At 44.2% G+C, this 22,328-nt stretch overlaps 1 protein-coding gene across 2 annotated transcripts in view; it reads right to left on the bottom strand.

Annotated features, from left to right (window-relative positions):
• The window catches only part of TMEM164 (transmembrane protein 164), a 129,693-nt gene that overhangs the window by 34,713 nt on the left and 72,652 nt on the right, over positions 1 to 22,328 (bottom strand). For both annotated transcript variants that reach the window (XM_043974786.1, XM_043974787.1), the window contains exon 2: positions 21,930 to 21,979. In XM_043974786.1, the coding sequence (XP_043830721.1) occupies positions 21,930 to 21,979 (50 nt within the window). The remainder of the gene's footprint in view (positions 1 to 21,929; positions 21,980 to 22,328) is intronic.

Raw genomic sequence — 22,328 nt, 5'->3', positions numbered from 1 at the left:
CTTGCCATAAACATTTCTATCTATCAATAACTGCATATCTATGTATGTGATCTTTCCCTCTTATCTTTGAGCTCCTCTTTAGGCTATCTGGCCAATAGAAGAATCACAGGTTCAAAAGATAGGTACAGTTTTGTGACTTTTCTTGCTCAGCATATAGTAAGCACTTCATAAATGCTTTTCTTTTTAAAAAAATCAATAATTTTCAATAGTTTTCCTGAATGGTCGAATCAATCAATTCACAGTTCCACCTACAATGTCTACCATCCTAAAATCCTCTTGTTGTGGTTCAGTCATTTTTCAGTCATGTTCAACTCTTCATGACCCCATTTGGGGTTTTCTTGACCAAGATACTGGAGTAGTTTACTATTTCCTTCTCCAGCTCATTTTATATGAGGAAACAGAGGCAAACAGGGCGAAGTGACTTGCCCAGAGTCACACAGCTAGTAAGTGTCTGAGGACAGATTTGAATTTAGGAAGATCAGATTTCCTGACTTCAGGTCCAGCGCCACCTAGCTGCCTCTCTGTGCTCCATTTACCACCCCTGTCTATTGCCATCTTTTCCCATCCTGCTGGGTATGAAGTGAAATTTAAGTTGTTTTAATTTGCCTTTATTTTATTATTAGTGATTTGTAGCATTCTTTCATATAATTGTTGGTAGTTCACCTCACTGGTTATGGAGTATAAGGGTTACTAGGAATCCCACTGTGGTGCTGACTGGGCTCAGCTCAGGTTCAGAGGCACAGAATGGGGAATCTGACTTCCTGATCAAGTCATGTTTCTGGCCCTTTCTAACTTCACCAATCAGGCCAAAGCCCTAGGGCAGCCTGGCCTCAGTGGAGAAAAGGGATGGCCTCTGGCCTCATCTATTCCATACTGACCAACACCTATGAAGTTCCAGCCACTTTGCCCTATTAGTCAAGGCTGTGCCTGGGTTTCACCTCTTAACCCTACCCCACCAAATCAGGCCCCAGACAGGACTTCCCTCTGCACTGATTAGAGCCTCTCTCCCTCAGTCAGTCTAGAATGGATAACTGAGGAATAAATCAAAGAAAATGGGGCATTCCCCTGTTGCTGATTTTTGGAAGTACATAGACAAGAGCTGACCAGGATAGGCTGTGCTCTACGTCGTGGGAAGAAGGGTAGTGCCTACACTGATGAGATCCCAGATCCATTGGAATATTTTTATTAAAATTATTTATGATATTTATAGTTTTATTCATGTTGATCCAGTCTTACATTCCTGGCATAAATCCCAAGTGGCCATAATGAATAATTTAATATAATGCTGTAGTCTCTAAGATACCATTTTATATCCTACTTTTGCAGCAATATTTCTGATATTCATTTAATGTCTTCTTTCTCTGTTTTATCTCTCTCTGACTGAGCAGCCACCCTTTCTCTATTTGTGTGACCACTTTATGTAGCATCCAAGTTATTTATTGTTTCAATGCTGCAAAGAATTTGCTATTCTGTCCATCTGGATTGGGGATATTTTTTTTTCTTTGAGAGTTCATTCACAGCTTCCTTGATTTCTCTAAGCAGGTTATTTAGGGTCTCTATTTCCTGTTTGTTAATCTGGGTAATTTTTTCCCCTATTTTTATTAGTATTTGTCAATTTCATTAACATTTTCTCCAGGGGATGGTGGGGGGAGATATAATTGGGGTCTAGTAATTTCTGATATCTTTATTTCCTCTCTATTCCTTGTGAATTTTCCCTTCTCATTTTTCTGTCCGGGTAATTTGTTTTTCCTCTATTTTTAATTTTAGCAAATTACTTTATGCAGGTCACAACATTCTCCTTGCTCTCCATACTTCCCAGAAATAAGACCAGCAGCCCTCTGTCCCTGCTGGTAGCTCCCATGTGCCAAAAATAACTTCATCATCATAATACTAGCCAGCATTCATATGGTGCTTTAACATTTGAAAAGCAATTCACCAAAGTAGGTCTTACTTGAGCTTCACAACAACAAGCCCTGGGAGGTAGGTGATGTTAGTATCCTTATTCTTATTTTACAAATGAGAAAACTGAGGCTGAGAGAGGTTAAGTGACTTGCCTGGGGTAATATAGCAAGTTGTTGTTTAGTAGATTAGTCCTGTCCCCATTTGGGTTTTTCCTGGCTAAGACACTTGGATGATTTTTGCCATTTCCTGCTCATTTTAAAGATGAGAAAACTGAGTCAAACAGGGTGAAGTGACTTGCCCAGGGTCACACAGCTAGTAAGTGTATAAGGCCAGATTTGAACTCAGGCCCTCCTAGCTCCAGGCCCAGAACTCTCTCCACTAGGCCACCTAGCTGTAAGTAGGTGTGTATAAGGCAAACATAGCAAGGCATGTAGGTGTGCCCAAGGCATTCGAATTTAGATTTTCCTTATTATAAGTCCTGTTATCCATCCACTGTAGAACCTAGCAACCAAATGTTAGGCTCGGTCCAATCTCTTTTCTTTCTCCCACTTTGGCTCAAGTCTAGCCTCCTTGCTCCTCTCCACCAATCTTATCCTTTACATTAGAGTTAAAATTTCTTCCAGTGAAACCCCCCTAGACTGAATCAACAGACATTCATCACCAAGCTGCCCCACTTTTGCCACTCATCCACTCTCTTAGCTATACGTTATTATAAATGTATTTCTGAATGAGTATAACTGAGGATGCTACCAATCTCTTCTCTGTGCTCAGCTAAAAAATACAAAAGAGCCCTTTGCCATGGACTTACTCTATTTACATAAAACCAGATGCAGGGAAGAATTCCTCACTATTAAAAATTCAACTCTAGGTGACATCTTACACTTATCCTTTGTGAAGACTTATATAACACATCCAGCCAAGGAAAGGGAGGAATGACAATAGAAAGAGAATAATAAGAAACATCACCATCGGGGGCAGCTAGATGGCGCAGTGGATAGAGCACCGGCCCTGGAGTCAGGAGTACCTGAGTTCAAATCCGGCCTCAGACACTTAACACTTACTAGCTGTGTGACCCTGGGCAAGTCACTTAACCCCAATTGCCTCACTTAAAAAAAAAAAAAAAGAAACATCACCATCAGTGCCTTAGATCCCCATAGATTCCTTTGGAATGTCCTACTTAATGGCAGGTTGAGTAATACTCAATTCAACAAATATTTATGAAGCATCATTAAGGTATGGGGCAGCTAGGTGGTGGTGTAGTGGATTGAGTGCAGGGTCGGTCTCATCTTCTTGAGTTCAAATCTGGTCTCAATCACTTACTAGCTATGTGAACCTGGACAAATGACTTTACCCTGTTTGTCTTGGTTTTCTCATCTGTAAAATGAGCTGGAAAAGGAAATGGCAAACCACTCCAGTATCTTTGGCAAGAAAAAACCAAATTGGGTCACAGAGTCATACACGACTGAAACGACTGAGCAACAACATCTTTAAGGTATAAGATACTGGGGAGACAAAGATAAAAAGGAAACAGTACTTGCTTGCCTTCAAAGAGCTTACATTCTTTGGGGAGAATATAACACTAATAGAGTATACAAAGGAATTTTGAAAGGAAAAGAATGTTAATAATGTAGAAGACAGTACCTGAGCTATAGCTATAAAGGGAATAACAAAGAGGCAAGAGATAGAATATTCATATACAGAAAACAGTTACTGGGTCACTTGGATTAGGATAAAGAGCATATAAAGGGAGTAGAATGAACTCAAACTGGAAAGGTCAGTTGGAGCCAGACTGTGAGACTTTCATTCCTTCTTTTATTCTAGAGGCAATAGGGAACCAAGTAGGATGTTTTACTGGAGTGGGGTGGAATCAGGCCTCTAGGCCCAACTTATTTTGTTGTGGTTCTAGAGTGCTGAAAATTACTGCAAGGGATTCTGGGTAGGTTAGCTATCACTCCACTGAGGGATTATGAGACATTGTCTTTCCCATGGGAAATCTTGCTGTCTGGAGGCAGAACAATGGGGAAGCACCTGCCGGACTTGCGGCCATCAATTTATCTGTTAAAATGTTATTTGGTCCCAGAATGTTCCCATCATAACTCAATCATCGTGTCCTATCAATGCAACTGTGTGTACTTTTCTCTATCTTGTTTACTATCCTCGTTTCATCTTTTGTTTCTTCAAAGACTATAAAAATGTTTAATCTTGCACAGTTTGGAGAGTCTTTGCAAGACTAAGGCTCGGTGTCTGAGTTTATAATGTTTCCTCCCTTGGAGCTGCAAGTAATGAAGAAGAATGTCTTGGTTAAGTAGTCAGAGAGAATACTGAGTTCATTCTTTAACAGTGATAACATGGTTGGCTCTTGGCTTTAGGCAAATGACTTTGGCAGCTGTATGGAGAATGGATTGGAGTGGGAAGAGGCTGCAGGCAGGGAAACCAATTAGGAGCCTATTGCAATAGTCCAGGAGAGAGGTGATGAGGTCCTGGATTAGGGTTGGCTCTATGAGTAAAGAGAAGGGCACAGATGGGAGAGATATGGATGAGGTAGAATTGAAAAGAAGCTAATGGTTTCCCCTCTTGGACTGCACTCTGTACACTTTGTATCTGCTATGTACCTAGCTATGGACATGATAGGGCAGCTAGGTGGCGCTGCAGTGGATAGAGTGCCCAGTCTGGAATCAGGAAGACTCATCTTCCTAAGTTCAAATCTGGCCTCAGACACTTACTAGCTATGTGACCTGGGCAAGTCATGTCACCCTGTTTGCCTCAGTTTCTTCATCTGTAAAATAAGCTGGAGAAGGTAATGGCAAACCACTCCAGTATCTTTGCCAAGAAAACCCTGAAGGGGGTTATGAAGAGTCGGACACAACTGAAAAATGACTGAACAACAAGTACATGATGTCTCTCCCATTAGAATGTGAGCTTCTTGAGGGCAGGTACTGATTTTTGCCTTTCTTTTCACTTAACATACTGCCTGGCACATAGCAAATGCTTAATAAGTACTTGTTAAGATTTGACAATTTTTTTAAAAATTTAAAACTTAAAAAAAAAGATTTGGCAATTGACTGGATATGGGATTGGGGGAAAGTGATATGGTTCACTCCAAAGTCCTGAACCTGGGTAACTGGAAAGATGGTGATACCCTTAACAGAAACAGACAAGTCTGGAGGAGGGTGGGTACAGGGGAAACAATGATGAGCTTTAGTTTGGATGAGCTGATAACATCACAGTATTTGGCCATGGCCTGAACATAGTTAGGGAATAATGTTCATTCCTGAGAAACCCATTTGAGGAGGGGCCGAAAAGATCTGGAGGAGTGCAAGTAGAATGGTGAAAGGCCTGGAATCCATTCCATATGAATAGTGGCTGGAGAAATTCAAATCCTGGCAAGTCCATCCTGATGCTAAGAGGGCTGCCTTGGAAATTGGCTGGAGCTGTTATTTTGCCATTACAACTCTTTAACATCTATTACCTATAAAAGCTCTTTTTCCTGCCCTGGTTGTCAGCAGGTCTTAGGTTTTATGGCTTCCAGGGGCTCTCAAGTAGGAAGAAGAAGAGAAAGAAAAGGCATGGCACAGTGAAAGGAATGCTAGCCTTGGAATCAGGAAAGAACTATTTTTGATTCCTGCCTTGGACACTTATCCCGTCACAACCCTCAGCCTCAGTTTGCTCATCTATAAAATGGGGCTGATGATAGCCATAATATTTATCTTACAGGGTTGTTGGGAAGCTCAACTGAGGAAGTAAGAAAATCCCTTAGCAAACCTTAAGGTGTTCTATATATGTCAACTGTTATTATTATTATTATTTGTAGAGTTGACCCAAGGGTGGGTACCTCAAATATGCCTCATCCCCTTCTATCACCAGCCTTGTCCCAGGAATGTCTTGGCTATCAGGAAAGACCAGGGATCAGACACCTTCTCTGCTGGCCCCTTTCCACCTCTCTATCTGGACTATTATTTAGACTGACCATCATATTTATATTAACTTTGCTCCCATAAAGGATGTAAAAATTCCCTGCCCTAGGGCTCCACTCAGAACCTCTGGACTTCTGAGCCATAGCCTGACTAGGTCAAAGTTCCTTTCCCTAGCCATGACTCCCCCATTCCTCATTACCATCCATGTCTACTCCAATCCTTCATTGTCTTTAGCCTTCTACTATGCCCTCTGGGACCCTGGTTACATTATTAACAAACTGTCTTTCCTATTAAACCTATGCCCTGCCCCTGGAAATTATTCAAAAGATTATACATCTAAAGTTGGAAGGGATCCCACAGATAATAGCTATAGAGCCGGAGGGGCCTTGAGAGACAACAAGCTGCAGGATATACTTTTCAGTTTCATCTGCATCATTAACATTTTCTGCATCACTTTCTTAGGTCTTAGATAATTGACAAAACGATCAATCAAGCCCTGTTTTATATAATGGTTGCCGATTTCGGAGGTGTAAATGCTGATGCTGAAAATTTAACAATGGCTCTCTTATACAAGCTGTCTCCAGCACACCCCTAAATATTACACCATTAATAGTCACTTATGGACAAAACTGGGAACATGAACTCTGTCTGTCTCCTTCTTAATGCCTAAGGCAAAACAGCAATAGGGGAGAGATTCAGCTACTGCTTTCCAAAGCCAACTCTGAACTTTTATCTAACTATACAGTTAGTTCCTTTACTGATTCTCTGGGTTTTCTAAGTATCGTAAGCAAGTCTCACCATACTTGAAAAGTGACCTTTGAGAACACAGTTACTACAAAGATACTGTTCTTGCTGCAAAGATAGCTGATCCAATTCTATTCAACATACTGAGTGTAAGACGTGGTTCAAGAAGCTTACAGTCTAGATAGGGAGATAATACTTGCCTAAAGATTTACAAAGTTACTAACACCTAGCTCTTAATTGTTACTTAAGAATCAGTGAAGTACAATACTGGTCTGAAAGTCAAGAGACATGGATTCGAATCCCATGCTTGCCATTAATCAGTTGTGTGAGCTAGAACCTCAGTTTCCTCACCTGTAAAATGAGGAAGTTGAACTAGGTAATTTCTATGGTCCAGGGTATCTCTAAAGATAGTCAATCTAACATATAAAGGATTTGCCTCTTAACCTTAACTCAATTTGGCCAGCATCTATTAAGTAATCATTCTCTGAAAGGTATCTTAGACACTGAAAAGAGATGAGAATCAGTCCTTGTCTTCAAGGACCTGACATTCCATTGGGAGACACAGCATACAGATTGAGTAAATATGATGTAATTTGAGGAAGGAAAAGGCGCTTACAGCTAGAAAGGTTGGGCACCTTTGGTACAGTAGGAAAAGCACTGGCTCCAGAGTTAGAAGACCTGAGTTCAAATCCTACCTCTGATGCGAACTACCAGACACTTACTAGCTGTGTAACCTTGGGCAAGTACTCCACTTCCTTAAACCTCAGTTTCCTCTTTTGGAAAATCACAGGGTTGGACTGGATTCCTCTGAGGCCCTCTTCAGCTCCAGAGGCAGGATCCTTTAAGAGGGCCTTGCCCAAAGCACAAAGGGCTGGGTGAGAGGAGGGGAGGTTGAGGAGAAGGGCACATGGAAATGCCAGGAAATGGCAGTTACTAAGGGCCTGACAAGAGACAGGGGGATTCTCTCTCCTACTGGGTCCTGTTCCAGTTATGTTCCCTGGTGGCTCCAACACCCACTACTTTATTTCTGCTGATGGTGTCACTGATTTACCAGGCTCCAAACTTCCCTTTAGTTCCTCCCTCTCTCTCCTCTCCCACCTCCTATTAGTAGCCAAGTGTGGCCAATTCTGACACTGTGGTATCTCTCACAGTAGGCCCTTCTCACAACTCACACGCCCATTACCCTAGCAAACCACCATGCTCATCATTTTTCCACTGGAGAATAGCCTCTTAACTGGTCACCTTGCTTCTAGTTTTTCCTTTCTACCACCTTCATATAGCTACCAAAATAATCATTCTCATGCACAACACTTTAAACTTCTCTCCTACTCAAAAATCTTCAATGGCTCCCCACTGCCTCATCATGGCCCTTCCTTCCTTCGTTCCTTCATTCCTTCGTTCCTTCGTTCCTTCCTTCCTTCCTTCCTCCCTTCCCCTCACCTCCTCTCCCTCCCCCTTCCCTTCCCTTCCCTCCCCTCCCCTTCCCTTCCCACCCCTTCCTTCCCCTCCCTTCCCTTCCCTTCCCTTCTCTTTCTTTCCTTTTCGGAGGCATTCAGGGTTAAGTGACTTGCCCAGGGTCACATAACTAGGAAGTATCTAAGTCCAGATTTGCACTCAGGGCCTCCTGACTCCAGGGCTGGTGCTCTATGGCCACCTAGCTGCCCCTATATGGCTACACTGGCTCCAACTAACCTCACCAGTCTTCCTTCATGGACTGTCCTCCAACCTATACTGCTCTTTCTTCTCTGTGCCATGGTGCCCACCATGCCACAAACCTGACACACTCCCTGCTAATCTCTACCTTTAGAAATCCTTTTTCCCCCTTTAAAGTCCAGCTCAGGGGCCCCCTCCTCCATGTAGATTTTCCTGACCTATCCCCTTTCCCAGACCAAAAGTAAGGCATCCCTCCCTGACTATTCCAGACCATTTATCTGCTTCCTGTTCCCTTATTCATCTGCCTTGTATTATAGATATTTGTCAACATGCTTCACCTTGTCCTACCAGATTATAAGTCAATCTGCCAAAAACATTGTGGAAGATGAAGACTACATAAGAATTTAGACTGCTTAAATTCCTTGGTTTCACGGACAGCTTTGGCCAAAGAAGACACAGGTCTTTGAGTCAGAGGCCTCCGAATTCAAAAGGCAGCAGTAATTTGCTGCCTGGAGCACACTCAAAAATTCTCTACCATTGTATGACCTGCCAAAGCTCTGTTGGCAGAACCCTGGAGAACTCGAGGCCACCCACACACCCTACCGAGCACTGTAGTAGGGCTTTGTGGAGGGGAAAGTGGGAAAGGAGAATCATTTGATCCTGAAATCCCACATCTTGTACCTATGTCACTACAGGGGAGCCCTGCCTAGGCAGAAGGGCCTGAAGATAGGCATTTTCTTCCAGGTAAGAGTAAGTCAGGTTTCCTTCTGCAGTTTCCAGATCTCTCATGACCTCACAATGGGCGCAGAGGTTGGGGGTCCACCTGGTACACTGACAAACCAAACAGCGAATCCTTCTCTTCCATCACTTGTACCTACTAGAAGGAGCAGGACCCCCTTGGTGTCCCACATCCAGCCAGCTGACAAACAAGATGGTGGGCATCACTCCTGCTCCAAAAGAGCAAAATCCAAAGCTTTCCTCTTTCTTAGACATGCCACAATAATTTCTGGATATTCTCCCCTCTGCAAACCTTCCTTTGTAACAAGGAAAAACAAGTTAAGCAAAACAAGTCAACAGAGCAGCCATACTGGCCAACTATGCAATGCTCCACACCCACCTCTGCTAAGAGAAAGGAAGGTGTGTGTTTCTTCAGCCATTCTCTGGAATCAAAATTGGTCCTTCCAATTGCTCGAGCTTCATCTTCCTTTAGCAATGATCACATTTGCATTATTGTATGTACCATGTCCATTATACCAGTTTCTGTTTATTTTTACTCTGCATACATTTCTAGAACTCTTCTCATGCTTTAAAAATTCTTTACATTTGTTGTTTCTTGAGAGACAGCATAGAGAATAGATAGAAAGCTGGGCCCAGAGTAGGGAATAGCTGAGTTCAAGTACTGTCTCTGACATATATTGACTGTGTGACCCTAGGCAAGTCACTTAGCTTCTCAATGCTCTAGGCTAGGGGCCAGCAAACTATAGATCAATGGCTAAATCCAGCTGCTCATGAGCTAAGAATGGTTTTTACATTTTTAAATATAATAAATGTAAATTTTGAGGGGCAGGCCATAGGGACTATGCTAACTACTGAGGATACAAAGAAAGGAAAAAATCAGTTCCTGCCCTCAAAGAGCCCAGAGTTGAATCAACATGCAAACAACTATACACAAACAAAAGCTAGGTGGCACTGCAGTGGATAGAGCGTTGGGTCTGGAGTCAGGAAGACTCATCTTCCAGAGTTCAAATCTGGCCTCAGACATTGACTAGCTGTGTGACCCTGGACAAGTCACTTATCCCTGTCTGCCTCAGTTTCCTCATCTGCAAAATGAACTGGAGAAGAAAATGGCAAACCACTCCAGTATCTCTGCCAAGAGAACATGAAATGGGGTCACAAAGAATCAGACATGACTGAAACAACTAAACAACAACATACAAACAAGATATACAGGGGATACATTGGGGATAGTCTCACAAAGAAGGCACTAATGTGAAAGGGGATTAGGCAAGGCTTCCTGCAGAAGGTAGGATTTTGGCTGGGACCTGAAGGAATCCAGGAAAGTCAGGAGGCAGAAACAAGAGAGAGCATTCCAGGCATGGAGGGCAGCCAGAGAAAATGCCTAGAGTTGGGAGATGGGAGTGTTATGCAGCAAAGAGCCCAGTGTCATTAGATCCTAGAGTACATAAGGGTGAGGTCTAAGGAGTCTGGCAAGATGGGGACAAGGGGAAAGTGGTTATGAAGGGCTTTGAATGCCAAATAGAGGATTTTATATTGACCCTGGAGGTGAAAGGGAGCCACTGAAGTTTATTGACAGAAAGAGGACAGTGTCATGCTCACATCTATACTTTAAGGAGACTATATACTGGAAAAATAGGCTAAATAGCATTCTCTGATAGTCATAAGTCACAATTTTTTTTTGCTTTTTTTTTTTTTGCAGGGCAATTGGGGTTAAGTGATTTGCCCAGGGTCACACAGCTAGTTAGTCTCAAGTGTCTGAGGTCGGATTTGAACTCAGGTCTTCCTGAATCCAGGGCCAGTGTTTTATCCACTGCACCACCTAGCTGCCCCTTAAGTCACAATTTGTTCAGCAGATCCCTAAGTCTGACATAGGTGCTCACCCACTTAGTTTGTAGTTTTAAGCTTTCAGAACAGGTACCATCCATGTCACTCCCATTTATGCCTTCACACCTTCACATTTCAAAGCTAAAAGCCTGGTAATCACTGATCTAGAGTAATGGGTATAGAGGAAGACCTAGGACCCAAAGAACCTCTGGCTTAGCTTTCAGCACTGTTTGTGTCAAGATAAGAACAAGCTCTTTAAACTCTCAAAGCTTCCTAGTTTTGTATCTGATTTCCAGGGCCTTTAGACAGCAGACCCTGAGGGTCTCAGAGGCTGACACAGCAGATGTCTCATAGCAGGGCCTTGTCAGTTGGATGCAATCAAGAACCCCAGACCCCAGATGAAGTCATTGGGTGAATCCTCTCCTGCCAATTAGGCTAGACTGGGGGGAGGCCTTCAAAGCTACCACTCCTTCTGGCCCCCACTAAGAGAGGAATAGATAAACACATCCTACCATGGAGAATGCTGCCTAACTTATCTATTTCCTGCAGCGTCTGGGCCTAGTGCCAAGAGGACAGGCCAGGTCCTGCTTAGCTCAAAAGAGATCTTGGTTGGCCAAGGCCAGAGGCCAGCTGAAGAGCAGGACAGGGAAGGAAAAAGGACCCACATGTACAAAAATATTTATAGCGGCTCTTTTTGTGGTGGCAAACAACTGGAAATCGAGGGGATGCCATCCATTAGGGAATGGCTGACCAAGTTGTGGTATATGAATATGATGGAATACTATTGTGCTGGAGGAAATGATGAGCAGGCAGATTTCAGAAAAGCTTGGAAAGACTTATATGAACTGATACTGAATGAAGCAGAATCAGGAGAACATTGTACACAGTATCAACAACATTGTGTGATGATCAATTGTGATAGACTTAACTCTTCTCAGCAATACAATGATCTAAGACAATGCAAAAAGACTCATGATGGAAAATGATCTACACATCCAGAAAAAGAATTATGGAATCTGAATGCAGATCAAAGTATACTACTTTCACTTTATTTGGAGTTGTTCTTTCTTTCTTGTGGTTTTTCCCTTTTGTTCTGATTCTTCTTTTATAACATGACTAATATAGAAACATTTATAACATGATTATATGTATGTATATATATGTGTGTATATGTATAGATATGTATATATGTGTGTGTGTGTGTATGTATATGTATATATAACACCTATATCTGCTTCCTATCTTGGGGAGTGGGGAGGCAAGGAAGGGAGAGAGAAAAATTTGGATCTCAAAATCTTACAAAAATGAATGTTGAGGGGCAGCTAGGTGGCGCTGCAGTGGATAAAGCACATGCCCTGGATTCAGGAGGACCTGAGTTCAAATCTGGCCTCAGACACTTGACACTTACTAGCTGTGTGACCCTGGGTAAGTCACTTAACCCTCATTGCCCCACCAAAAAAAAAAATGAATGTTGAAAACAATTTTTACATGTAATTGAAAAATAAAATACTACCCAAAAAAGAGCAGGACAGGGGACTATGGTGCCATTCAATGAACCAATGGGGCATATCAGCATTAAAGGCACCAAAGTGTCCCAATATCTTTTTTTTAGATAATAAGTTTTATTTGTGTAGTTCATTTGGCAAGGAAAACTAGTAAGGCTGAAAAACACTCATTTCTTGGAAAGAGAGTAGCTACAAAATAGATTTCCAAAAACCTCTGCATCTTAATTAATATCAAGTCAGCAAGAGTGACCTTATAAAACATTCTGCTTTGTGTTGATAAATAGAGCTTAGAGCACTTTAGGCCCTGCTTAAAAATTAGTTTCTTTTAATGATTCTTCCATGATCACAAATTCAACAGCATGATTTTTTTTTCATAAAAAGGTCAAACTATCAAGTGTGGGGAAAGAATTGCTCCCCTGTGAAATGGACAGACAATTAGAAGGAAGAACAAATGACAGAAACAACTGTGGAGTCTCACCTACTCACAAAAGCTTTGGGGCAAAAAGGTCTGTGAATGGAGGGTGGACCCATAGCCACCTGTGTATGCATTAAAAGTTCCTGAAGCATTACCAGTTGTTCTGGTTGGATTCAGGTGCCCTGCATGAATCTTCCCATCCCAACTGGCAATCTGACAGAATATTAACATTCAGAGTTAAAAAGTACAAGGAAAGGGGAGTCCTTGGGGCATGGAACTGCTTTCCATCCATTTAGAACCACTTCTCAGAGTGCAGTGGTAGAAAATGAGAGGCTTTTAGAATTGACACCCCCACCAAACACCATGGGCTTTGGGATCGGTCATTCCATACCTCTTGGAAGGGGGAAGGATGGATGAACAGACTTACCTTTGGGAGTTCATGGGATGAAGAGGGGCAAATGTAAAAGAAAGCCAAGAGGGGGCAGCTAGGTGGCGCAGTGGATGGAGCACCGGCCCTGGATTCAAGAGGACCTGAGTTCAAATCTGGCCTCAGACACTTAACACTTACTAGCTGTGTGACCCTGGACAAGTCACTTGACCCCCAATTGCCTCACTAAAAAAAAAAAGAAAAGAAAGCCAAGAGTATAGACCTCCAGTGAGTCCAATCTAAAAAGGCGATCTGCCCAAAAATGGGAACATAGGAGAATAGAAGAGTTAGGCCTCTGGCCAAATTACCCCCTGCTGTCTCCTCCTTGAAAGGGAAGGGGCAGAGAGAAAGCAAAAGGCACCAAGAAAATGACAAAGTACTGACTACTTTGGATGGCTAGAGAAACAGTGACTGGGTAAGAAAGTGAATCCTTCCCCTTCAGTTTGTTTGTTTTTGCAAAATTAATCTCCTCTATCCCTGACTTTGATCTTCCCTACTCTGTCTCCCCAGGTCTTAGGGTTACCCATTGGGCACAACTCACAGGAAGCTTATGAAAAAAGATCAAGTGAGAAACTCATCGTAGCTGAGGACAACAAAGATGCTGTACATCCCAAGAGAAATGGGTCCTCCTCAGGGCCATTTCTCCCATGGCATCAAGGTAAGTGGAGGCAGGATCAGCCTTGCTGGGGTTACTGGGAGAAGGCAGCTTTGCACTCTCTCTGAAAAGAGCCCTCTGGGACTTCCTTCCCCCTCCTCCACCTCCTACTCCACTTGGGGCTTAGCTTCAAATCTGCTGCTCAGGGACAGGGCCTGGACCTCGGCTTCTGAGATATTCTGGACCCTTTCACACCTTCAGTGGCCACATCAGTCTTGGAGACTTTGCCAGAGCCATCAAGCCTCTGTCTTCCTCCAATTCTCCCAAGACGTCCCTGTGGAAAATCAGTCCCAACTCTCAAAAGCTGAGTTGCTAACTAGATCCTAATACACCTCTTTGATCATGGGCTTAAATATGTGTTGACTGGATGATAACATGGAGTGGAGATGCTGAGTTCATAAGAGGAACTCACATTTATGCAGCATTTCCCACACACCAACCTTGGGTAGCAAGGAATATAAGAATTATTATCCCCATTAGAAGGATGGGGGATGACCCCACAGCCAGAGAAGTTTCTCAAGTGAGATTTGACACCAGGACTCCTGATCTGAGGCCACAGTAGCACGCTGCCTCTCCCTTGTGTCCCTCCATTGTCCCTCCTCTGTGACTCAGTTTCCTCCTCCAGGCCCCCTAAATGGAGGGGTTTTCCAAGGCTCTGTCCTCAGCTCTCTGCCTGGTGCTCTTATGCCCTCCCAGGCTTCCTTGCTCACTGATGTTCTGCAGACACTTCCCAGACCTCTGTTCCCGGACTCTCCCCCCTTTCCAGTCCTGTATCTCATACTATTTCAGGCAGGCCCCCCCCCAGCCCTGCTTTACTCTGTGCCCAGCCATCTTCTCACTAACTGCCTGCCTTGCTGGCCATCTGGACCTGAACTTGTCAGAGGCCAGATTTCTCTCCCTTCCCACTGAACCTGGCCCTCCCTGCAATAGATCCGCTCTACCAACTTTGGTGATTAGGCCAACTTTCAGGAATGTCAACTTGTTTGGAGCTGGGCCAGGGGCCCTTTGGCCCCCTAAGGACTCCTCCTCTACTTGGCTTTTTAATTGGGGAGTTGGGGTTTGGCCTTCTCCCTCCACCCTCACTGCCAACCCTAGCAAAGACTGATGGGAAAGCACGTGATTGCCCACTGAGAGCCCAGGCACCCTCCCATATCAGTATGAGGAGAGGAAGCGGCAGCCATTGTTTCTGAGCTGTTCTCGTTTCGGTTATGGCCAGTCCTCCCTTGTATAGATCCTCCTTTCCTTTTATTCTAAAATATGCTTGAGATCCACAGTTCCCCTGGGCTCCCTGGCCCAAGTCCAGTGGGACTCCCAGTAAGAGATTGCCTTTTTCTTTTCTCACTGTCAACATAGCCAGCGCCAATTCCTATTCCCCTTGGGATTATAGGTTTAGAAGCAGAAGGGACCTTCAAGATCATGTAGCCCAACTTACCCATTTTACAGATAAGGAGACTGAGGCACAGGTCACTGAATCATAGATTTTGAGCTTAAAGGGACCTTAGAGATCATGTAGCCCAAGTCCCTCATTTTACAGATGAAGAAACTGAGGACCAGAGAGATCTTAGAATAATCATAGATTTAGAACTGAAAGGCACCTCAGAGACCATGTGGTTCAATATGTCCAACAAAAAGTTTTACAGAAAAAGAAATTAAGATACAGAGAGATGGGTTTGCCTAACATCACACATAGTATAGTATCATAGACTTAGAACTAAAACATACCTAGTGCGTCCCGTCTAACCCTGTCATCTTATAGTTGAGAAGAATGAAGCTCAAAGAGGTTGAGACTTGCCAAAAGTGTCAGAGGTGGGATTTGACCTCGTGTTGCCTTTCTTCTCTTTGTTGCTGCACAATCAAGGCCACAAGTGTGTATTTTCTAGGGCTTATTTTGCAGGGAAAGTACCATGTACAGATAGCACAGCAGATAGAGCACTGGGCCTGAAGTCACGACACTCTGAGTTGAAATCCATGATTCAGACACTTACTGTGTGACCCTAGGCAACTCGCTAAACCTCTCTGTGCCTTAGTTTCTTTGTGTGTGAAATGGGGATAATAATAGCACCTATGGGGGGCAGCTAGGTGGCGCAGTGGATAAAGCACCAGCCCTGGATTCAGGAGTACCTGAGTTCAAATCTGGCCTCAGACACTTGACACTTACTAGCTGTGTGACCCTGGGCAAGTCATTTAATTCCCATTGCCCCACAAAAAAACCCCAAAAAACAACAAAAAACAACAAAAAAAATAGCACCTATCTGCCATGGTTGCTTTGAAGATAAAATAAGATAGTATTTAGAAAGTTCTTTACCAACCTATTATTTTATTATATTTTATTATTATTTTAGCTATTATTTTCAAGGGTTCACTAGGTGGTGATGCAGTGGATAGAGCGCTGGGCCTGGAGTCAAGAAGATTCATCTTCCTGAGCTCAAATCTGGCCTCAGACACTTACTAGTCCTGTGACCCTGGGCAAGTCACTTCACCCTGTTTGCCTCAGTTTCCTCATCTGTCAAATGAGCTAGAGAAGGAAATGGCAAACCGCTCCAGCATCTATACCAAGAAAACCCGAAATGGGATCACAGAGAGTCGGACACAACTGAAAATGACTGAACGACAACAATTATTTTCAAGAGTATGGCTATAGAGAATCTAAAGTATGATACCAACTTCAATCCAGCCTATCTTAGACAGTACCTCAACCTGCTAACTAATCTTTTGTGTGTGTGTGTGTGTGAGAGAGAGACAATTGGGGTTAAGTGACTTGCCCAGGGTCACACAGCTAGTAAGTGTTAAGTGTCTGAGGCCGGATTTGAACTCAGGTCCTCCTGACTCCAGGGCCGGTGCTTTATACACTACAGCACCACCTAGCTGTTCCTACTCCATGCATTTTCTTCTTTTTTTTGTTTGTTTTTGGGGAGGCAATCGGGGTTAAGTGACTTGCTCAGGGTCACACAGACAGTAAGTGTTAAGTGTCTGAGGCCGGATTTGAACCCAGGTACTCCTGAATCCAGGGCCGGTGCTCTATCCACTGCGCCATCTAGCTGCCCCCTAACTAATCTTTAGCTCAGATTTTCTAGGCCCACTGTGGGACATGTCCTGATTTACCCAGGCTTGGAGTCGGGTGAACAAAGCTCACTGCCCTTAGTTGGCTTCCAAAGAGAATGGGGTTGGGCAGCTAGGTGACTCAGTGGATAAAGCATCGGCCCTAGATTCAGGAGGACCTGAGTTCAAATCCGGCCTCAAGACACTTGACACTTACTAGCTGTGTGACCCTGAGCAAGTCACTTAACCCCCATTGCCCCACAAAAAAAAAAACAAAAAGAATGGGGTCTCCTGCACCAGAATCCCCTGTGGAATCCATTGGCCTTGGTCCACCCAAGGTCAGAAAAACAAGGTGATGCATCAGTTTATAATCCCCAACTTTGGCTAATCAGGAAGTTGAAATTCAAGGAGGCTTTGAGGGCCACACTCATATTTCCACTTCCTTACTTAGTTCCAGACAACAGGCCCAGCCAACAGTCAAGGCACTCCAAAATCCCCCCAGACAATCCCTTGCATTTCCCTCCTCCTTATTTCCCAATGTCTGTTGCTGCACCCTATCACACCCGCTTTGTGCCAGGCCCTAGAGCTGGAAACCTCAGGACCCCTCCTTCCTTTGCCCTCATCCACACATCTTGTCAAGTCTTGTTGACTTCCCCGCCACACCCTGTCTCACATCAGTCCTTCTCTCCGCCCCTTTAACCCTCATCACATCTTGCCTTGACTGCAATAGCTCTCTAATTGTTTTTTCCTCTGCGATCTCTTCCCTATTATAGGACTAAATTGGACAGCAGGGCACAGGACAAAGAGTGAGGGCAGCCATATCAGAAGATCTATCACTTGTTAGGTGTTTGCTGATGCAAGTCTCTTCTCTTCCCTGGGTTTCAGTTTTCTCTGTAGAAGGAAAGGGTTAGACTAATTGCCCTCTGAGGTTCTTTCCAGCTCTACATTGAGGATCCTATGAACGACCTTAGGTGAGTCTCTTTCCCTCTCTGTTTCCTCCTCTGCAAAATGAGGGGGTAGACTAGAGGGGCAGCTGGGTGGTGCAGTGGCTAGAGAACTGGGTTTAGACTCAGGAAGACTCATCTTCCTGAGTTCAAATTCGGCCTCAGACACTTCCTAGCTGTGTGACCCTGGGCAAGTCATTTCACCCTCTTCATCTCAGTTTCCTCATCTATAAAATGAGCTGGAAAAGGAAATGCCAAACCACTCCAGTATCTGTGCCATCAACCTCCCCCCCCCAAAAAAAGGGGGTCAGAAAGAGTCAGACACAAATGAAACAACTAAATGACAACAACAGATTAGAGGGCCCCTGAGTGACCTTGGGTAAGTCACTTCCCCACCCTGGGCTTCATGGGATTGTACTAGATAACTAGGAGGACCCTTCCAGCCCTAGATCTCTACCCCTTTGGCCATATTTGGCCACAATGTCACTGTCAAGACAACTCCATGATTTTCTTGACTTGGCTCACAGTTCCCTCTTCTCAGATAGCTCCAACCCCATCTCTGCCCAATGAAATTCCATTAACCTTCAAGGGTCACATCTAATGCCCTGCCTTCTACAACGCCCTTCCTGAGCCCCTTGGGTGCCATCTCTCCCTCATCTGTTATCCCCTGGTCACCGTGCTTGGGTCCCTCTGATGGTACTTCTCCTATATGAACTCATATAATAGTCATTTGTGCATCTGCATGTTGGTTTCTTGTCACCTTTTCTTCCTTACTGAGATGCTCCCTGGAAACGGGGGCCCTGTTTCATTTCACTGTTTCCCCTCCCTATTGTTCTGAGTTTGGGGGCTTTGTACAGAGCAGATACTCAGTCAATATTTGATGACTTCAATTCAATGAAAATCAATTCAGCAAACATTTGTTCAGCTGTTATTCATGTTCTTCCCAGTTGGAATACTCATCTCACCCAACTTCCACCCACTCCCTTCTGGCTCCATTTTACCTCTGAGGAGATTGTTAAGCCAGAGAGGGGAAGGGTACACAGAGGCAAAGGCTCCTAGATCTCAAGCTGGAAGGGCCCATAGACATCACCCGGTCCAACCCTCTCATTTGACAGAAGAGGAAACTGAGGCTCAGAGGAGAAGAGGGGCTTGTCCCAGGTTACATATAGGCAAGGACCTCAGAAGCCATCTCATCCAACCCCCTCATTTAAGAGAGGAGGACTGAGGCCCAGAGAGTGAGGTGATTGGCCCAAGATCACCCATCACTGGAAGGCACCTCTGAGCCAGCTAGTCCAACCCCCTCATTTAAGAGAGGAGGACTGAGGCCCAGAGAGTGAGGTGATTGGCCCAAGATCACCCATCACTGGAAGGCACCTCTGAGTCAGCTAGTCCAACCCCCTCGTTTTAATTTTTTTTATTTAATTTTTTTTTATGGGGCAATGGGGGTTAAGTGACTTGCCCAGGGTCACACAGCTAGTAAGTGTCAAGTGTCTGAGGCCAGACTTGAACTCAGGTACCCCTGAATCCAGGGCCAGTGCTCTATCCACTGCGCCACCTAGCTGCCCCCAACCCCCTCATTTTAAAGAGGAAGAAACTGAGGCCCCAGGGAAATGACTTGCTCAAGGTCACATAGCTAGTATCTGAGGCAAGATTTTAATGCAGAGGCTTCCAGGGTCCAAGTGCAGCTCTTTGCCTACTATACTTTAGATCCAACAGTGAGATTACTAACAGAGTAAGGACTAGAATTAAGGCTAAAAGCAATATTGGGATTTTTAAATGATGTATATGTGCGTGTATAGATGGATGACGTGGGGTAGAAATGAAGTAAAGACAGATAAAATGCATATCCCTTCATCTGTGTCATCCCATAAGCTAGTTCTATCATATCCCCACTTAAGTGTGGAAGGGTAACATGTTTCTAGACACCATGCTTGGAGGTGCTGGAGGCCACCCACAGCAGAAAAACCAGGATAGAAAAGGACCTTCAGTGTCTGTCATGAGTATCTGAGGAGGCTTGGGATGTCTGCCCTGGAGAAGAGAAGGCTTAGGGTGGGGGCCAGGGGTAGGGAGGGGATTGTTGTATTCAACTTCCTAATGACTGACAAGTGCCATCTCACAGTGTAAAAGGCTACCCCAGGAGGTGGTGGGCTCCCCTTCCTTACAGACCTTCAAACAGAGGCTGGCTCACCAACGATCACCTATGGTGCAACAGGGATCCCTTTGGGACTTTTCTATAGGTTGGCCTAGTTAGAATTTCCCTTACAATGCTTTTTTTCTCTTTTTTGTGGGGCAATGGGGGTCAGTGACTTGCTGAGGGTCACACAGCTAGTACACGTCAAGCGTCTGAGGCCGCATTTGAACTCAGGTTCTCCTGAATCCAGGGCCAGTGCTCTATCCACTGCGCCACCTAGCTGCCCCCCAATGCTTTTTTTTTAAGTGAGGCAATTGGGGTTAAGTGACTTGCCCAGGGTCACACAGCTAGTAAGTGTTAAGTGTCTGAGGCTGAATTTGAACTCAGGTATTCCTGACTCCAGGGCTGGTGCTCTATCCACTGTGCCACCTAGCTGCCCACCCAATGCTTTAAAAAATATTTCTTGTGAACTTAAGAAATAAAATGAGCATTTCTATAACATAGTAGAATAGGAAAAAAAGATGATTGCACATGAAATTGAAAATCTATATGTACAACTTTCTATTCCTTCTCAATCCTGTTAGGATGTGGCCCTACGAATGTGATTCTAAGGGAGTGTCCTAGTGGTCTTGGAAAAGGCAATGGAGGGGGCAGCTAGGTGGCACAGTGAATAAAGCACTAGCCCTGGATTCAGGAGGACCTGAGTTCAAATCTGGCCTCAGACACTTGACACTTATTAGCTGTGTGACCCTGGGCAAGTCACTTAATCCTCATTGCACAGCAAAAAAAGGCAATGGAGGGTAGGGCATTACATGGGTAATGTCAGCAGGTTCCTTTGGGTTTGCTGAAAATGACTCAGAGCCCGTATAGGCATTGTTCTTACATCCCAATTATCCCCTACTTAGAGGCCTCCAACCCAAGTTTGGGTGACCACCAGTTGAGTAAGTGTAAATGGTACAATTAGCTCTTTTGTCCCAAGTTTCATGTATGATTTTTAAAAATATAGCTTTAGTAAACCAGGCTTTGATAAAGCCCATTGGGATTCAAATGGAGCTACTTGACAATGCCTTAAACCCAAATTAGTCTGGCTCTTATGATTTGCCAATAATAGGCCCCAGCTCTAACCTCCCTTGGTCATGGTTTGGGTTTTGATGGCTCAGAGTGAGTGTAAATAGCCATTGTTTCTGTACTGGCCAGAAACCCTGAGGGTCTTCCCCTCCCAGACTGATTCTTTTAAGTAGACAAACTAGGTCATTTTTGCCTCAATTCTTACCCAGCCTTAATCACTGAATGGGTGTTGCCCCAGACACACTGAGACCTGGGAAAGACCTTAAAAAGGCCAGGGTCTCCCACTGCATCCTGGGCTATCACTAGTCACCCTGACCTATGTCTTGCTACTGGACCCAGATGGCTCTGGAGGAAAGGCTGAGGTTGGTGACTTTGCACAATTCTCCCTCACTTAAATCCAATTCACTGCAAGTCATGACATCACCTCCCTGACGTCATGGTCCTCTTAGAGAACAAAGGACAAACAACAACAAATAGCAACAAGGGTATTCTTTCTCAGGGACAGATTCCTGAGGTTCCTTCCAACCCTGAAATTCTTTTTTCTCTGTGATTCTGGTATTTTTAAGATTGCGATGACTTCTGATGTGGTGCCACCTTTCTTTCCCCTTGTTAAAAGGCATATCTTAAAAACAACACACAAGTCTTCAAAGCAATGCCTCTCTGAACTAACAACTGTGTCCTCAGTGAACTAATTAAGTTCAAAATCAAAGGCGCTTCAGGAAAGAGAACCAGTCCTTCCCGGGGCAACATCTGAGGGAAAAGTCATGCCAGGATATCCACCTTCCCCAGGGAACCTGCCTTTTCCAGAAGAAAGAAGCTGAGAGTTGGACACAAACCAAGGAGGTGGATGCATTCCTGACTTCTTCACTCCTCCTCCAGCCTTTGTCTGACTTGAACCTCAGAGATCCTAAGAAATGTCCCAAGTCAAGTCTATGATAAGGCCTTCAAAACAATGTGCCCGTAACCTTACCTGAAGATGACCGCAACACCCGGACAGGGAGGACAGGCAAGGAGGAAGATCTGGAATGAAAAACAAATGATCTTGGGTTAAAACAGATGCAGAAAAATCAGGATGGGAACAAGTTAACATGAAAACATCTTTGCAGGAAGTTTCTCTGCTCAAAATCTCATATCCAAGATATGACAAGAGTCATTCATGCCCCAGGGATAGGACCAGGCAATTGTCAAAGGGAAGAAATATAACTCATCAACAATCATTTGGAAAAGGAAATACTACAAATCACAAATGATGAGGAAAATGCAAATTAAAGCAATGCGGGGTGGGGGAAGCTAGGTGGTGCAGTGGATAAAGCACGGGCCCTGGATTCAGGAGGACCCAAGTTCAAAGCTGGGCTCAGACACTTAACAC

This window comes from Dromiciops gliroides, chromosome X (assembly GCF_019393635.1).
Source record: "Dromiciops gliroides isolate mDroGli1 chromosome X, mDroGli1.pri, whole genome shotgun sequence".
Classification (NCBI taxonomy): Eukaryota; Metazoa; Chordata; class Mammalia; order Microbiotheria; family Microbiotheriidae; genus Dromiciops; species Dromiciops gliroides.
This window is presented reverse-complemented; position numbering and strand designations above follow the sequence as displayed.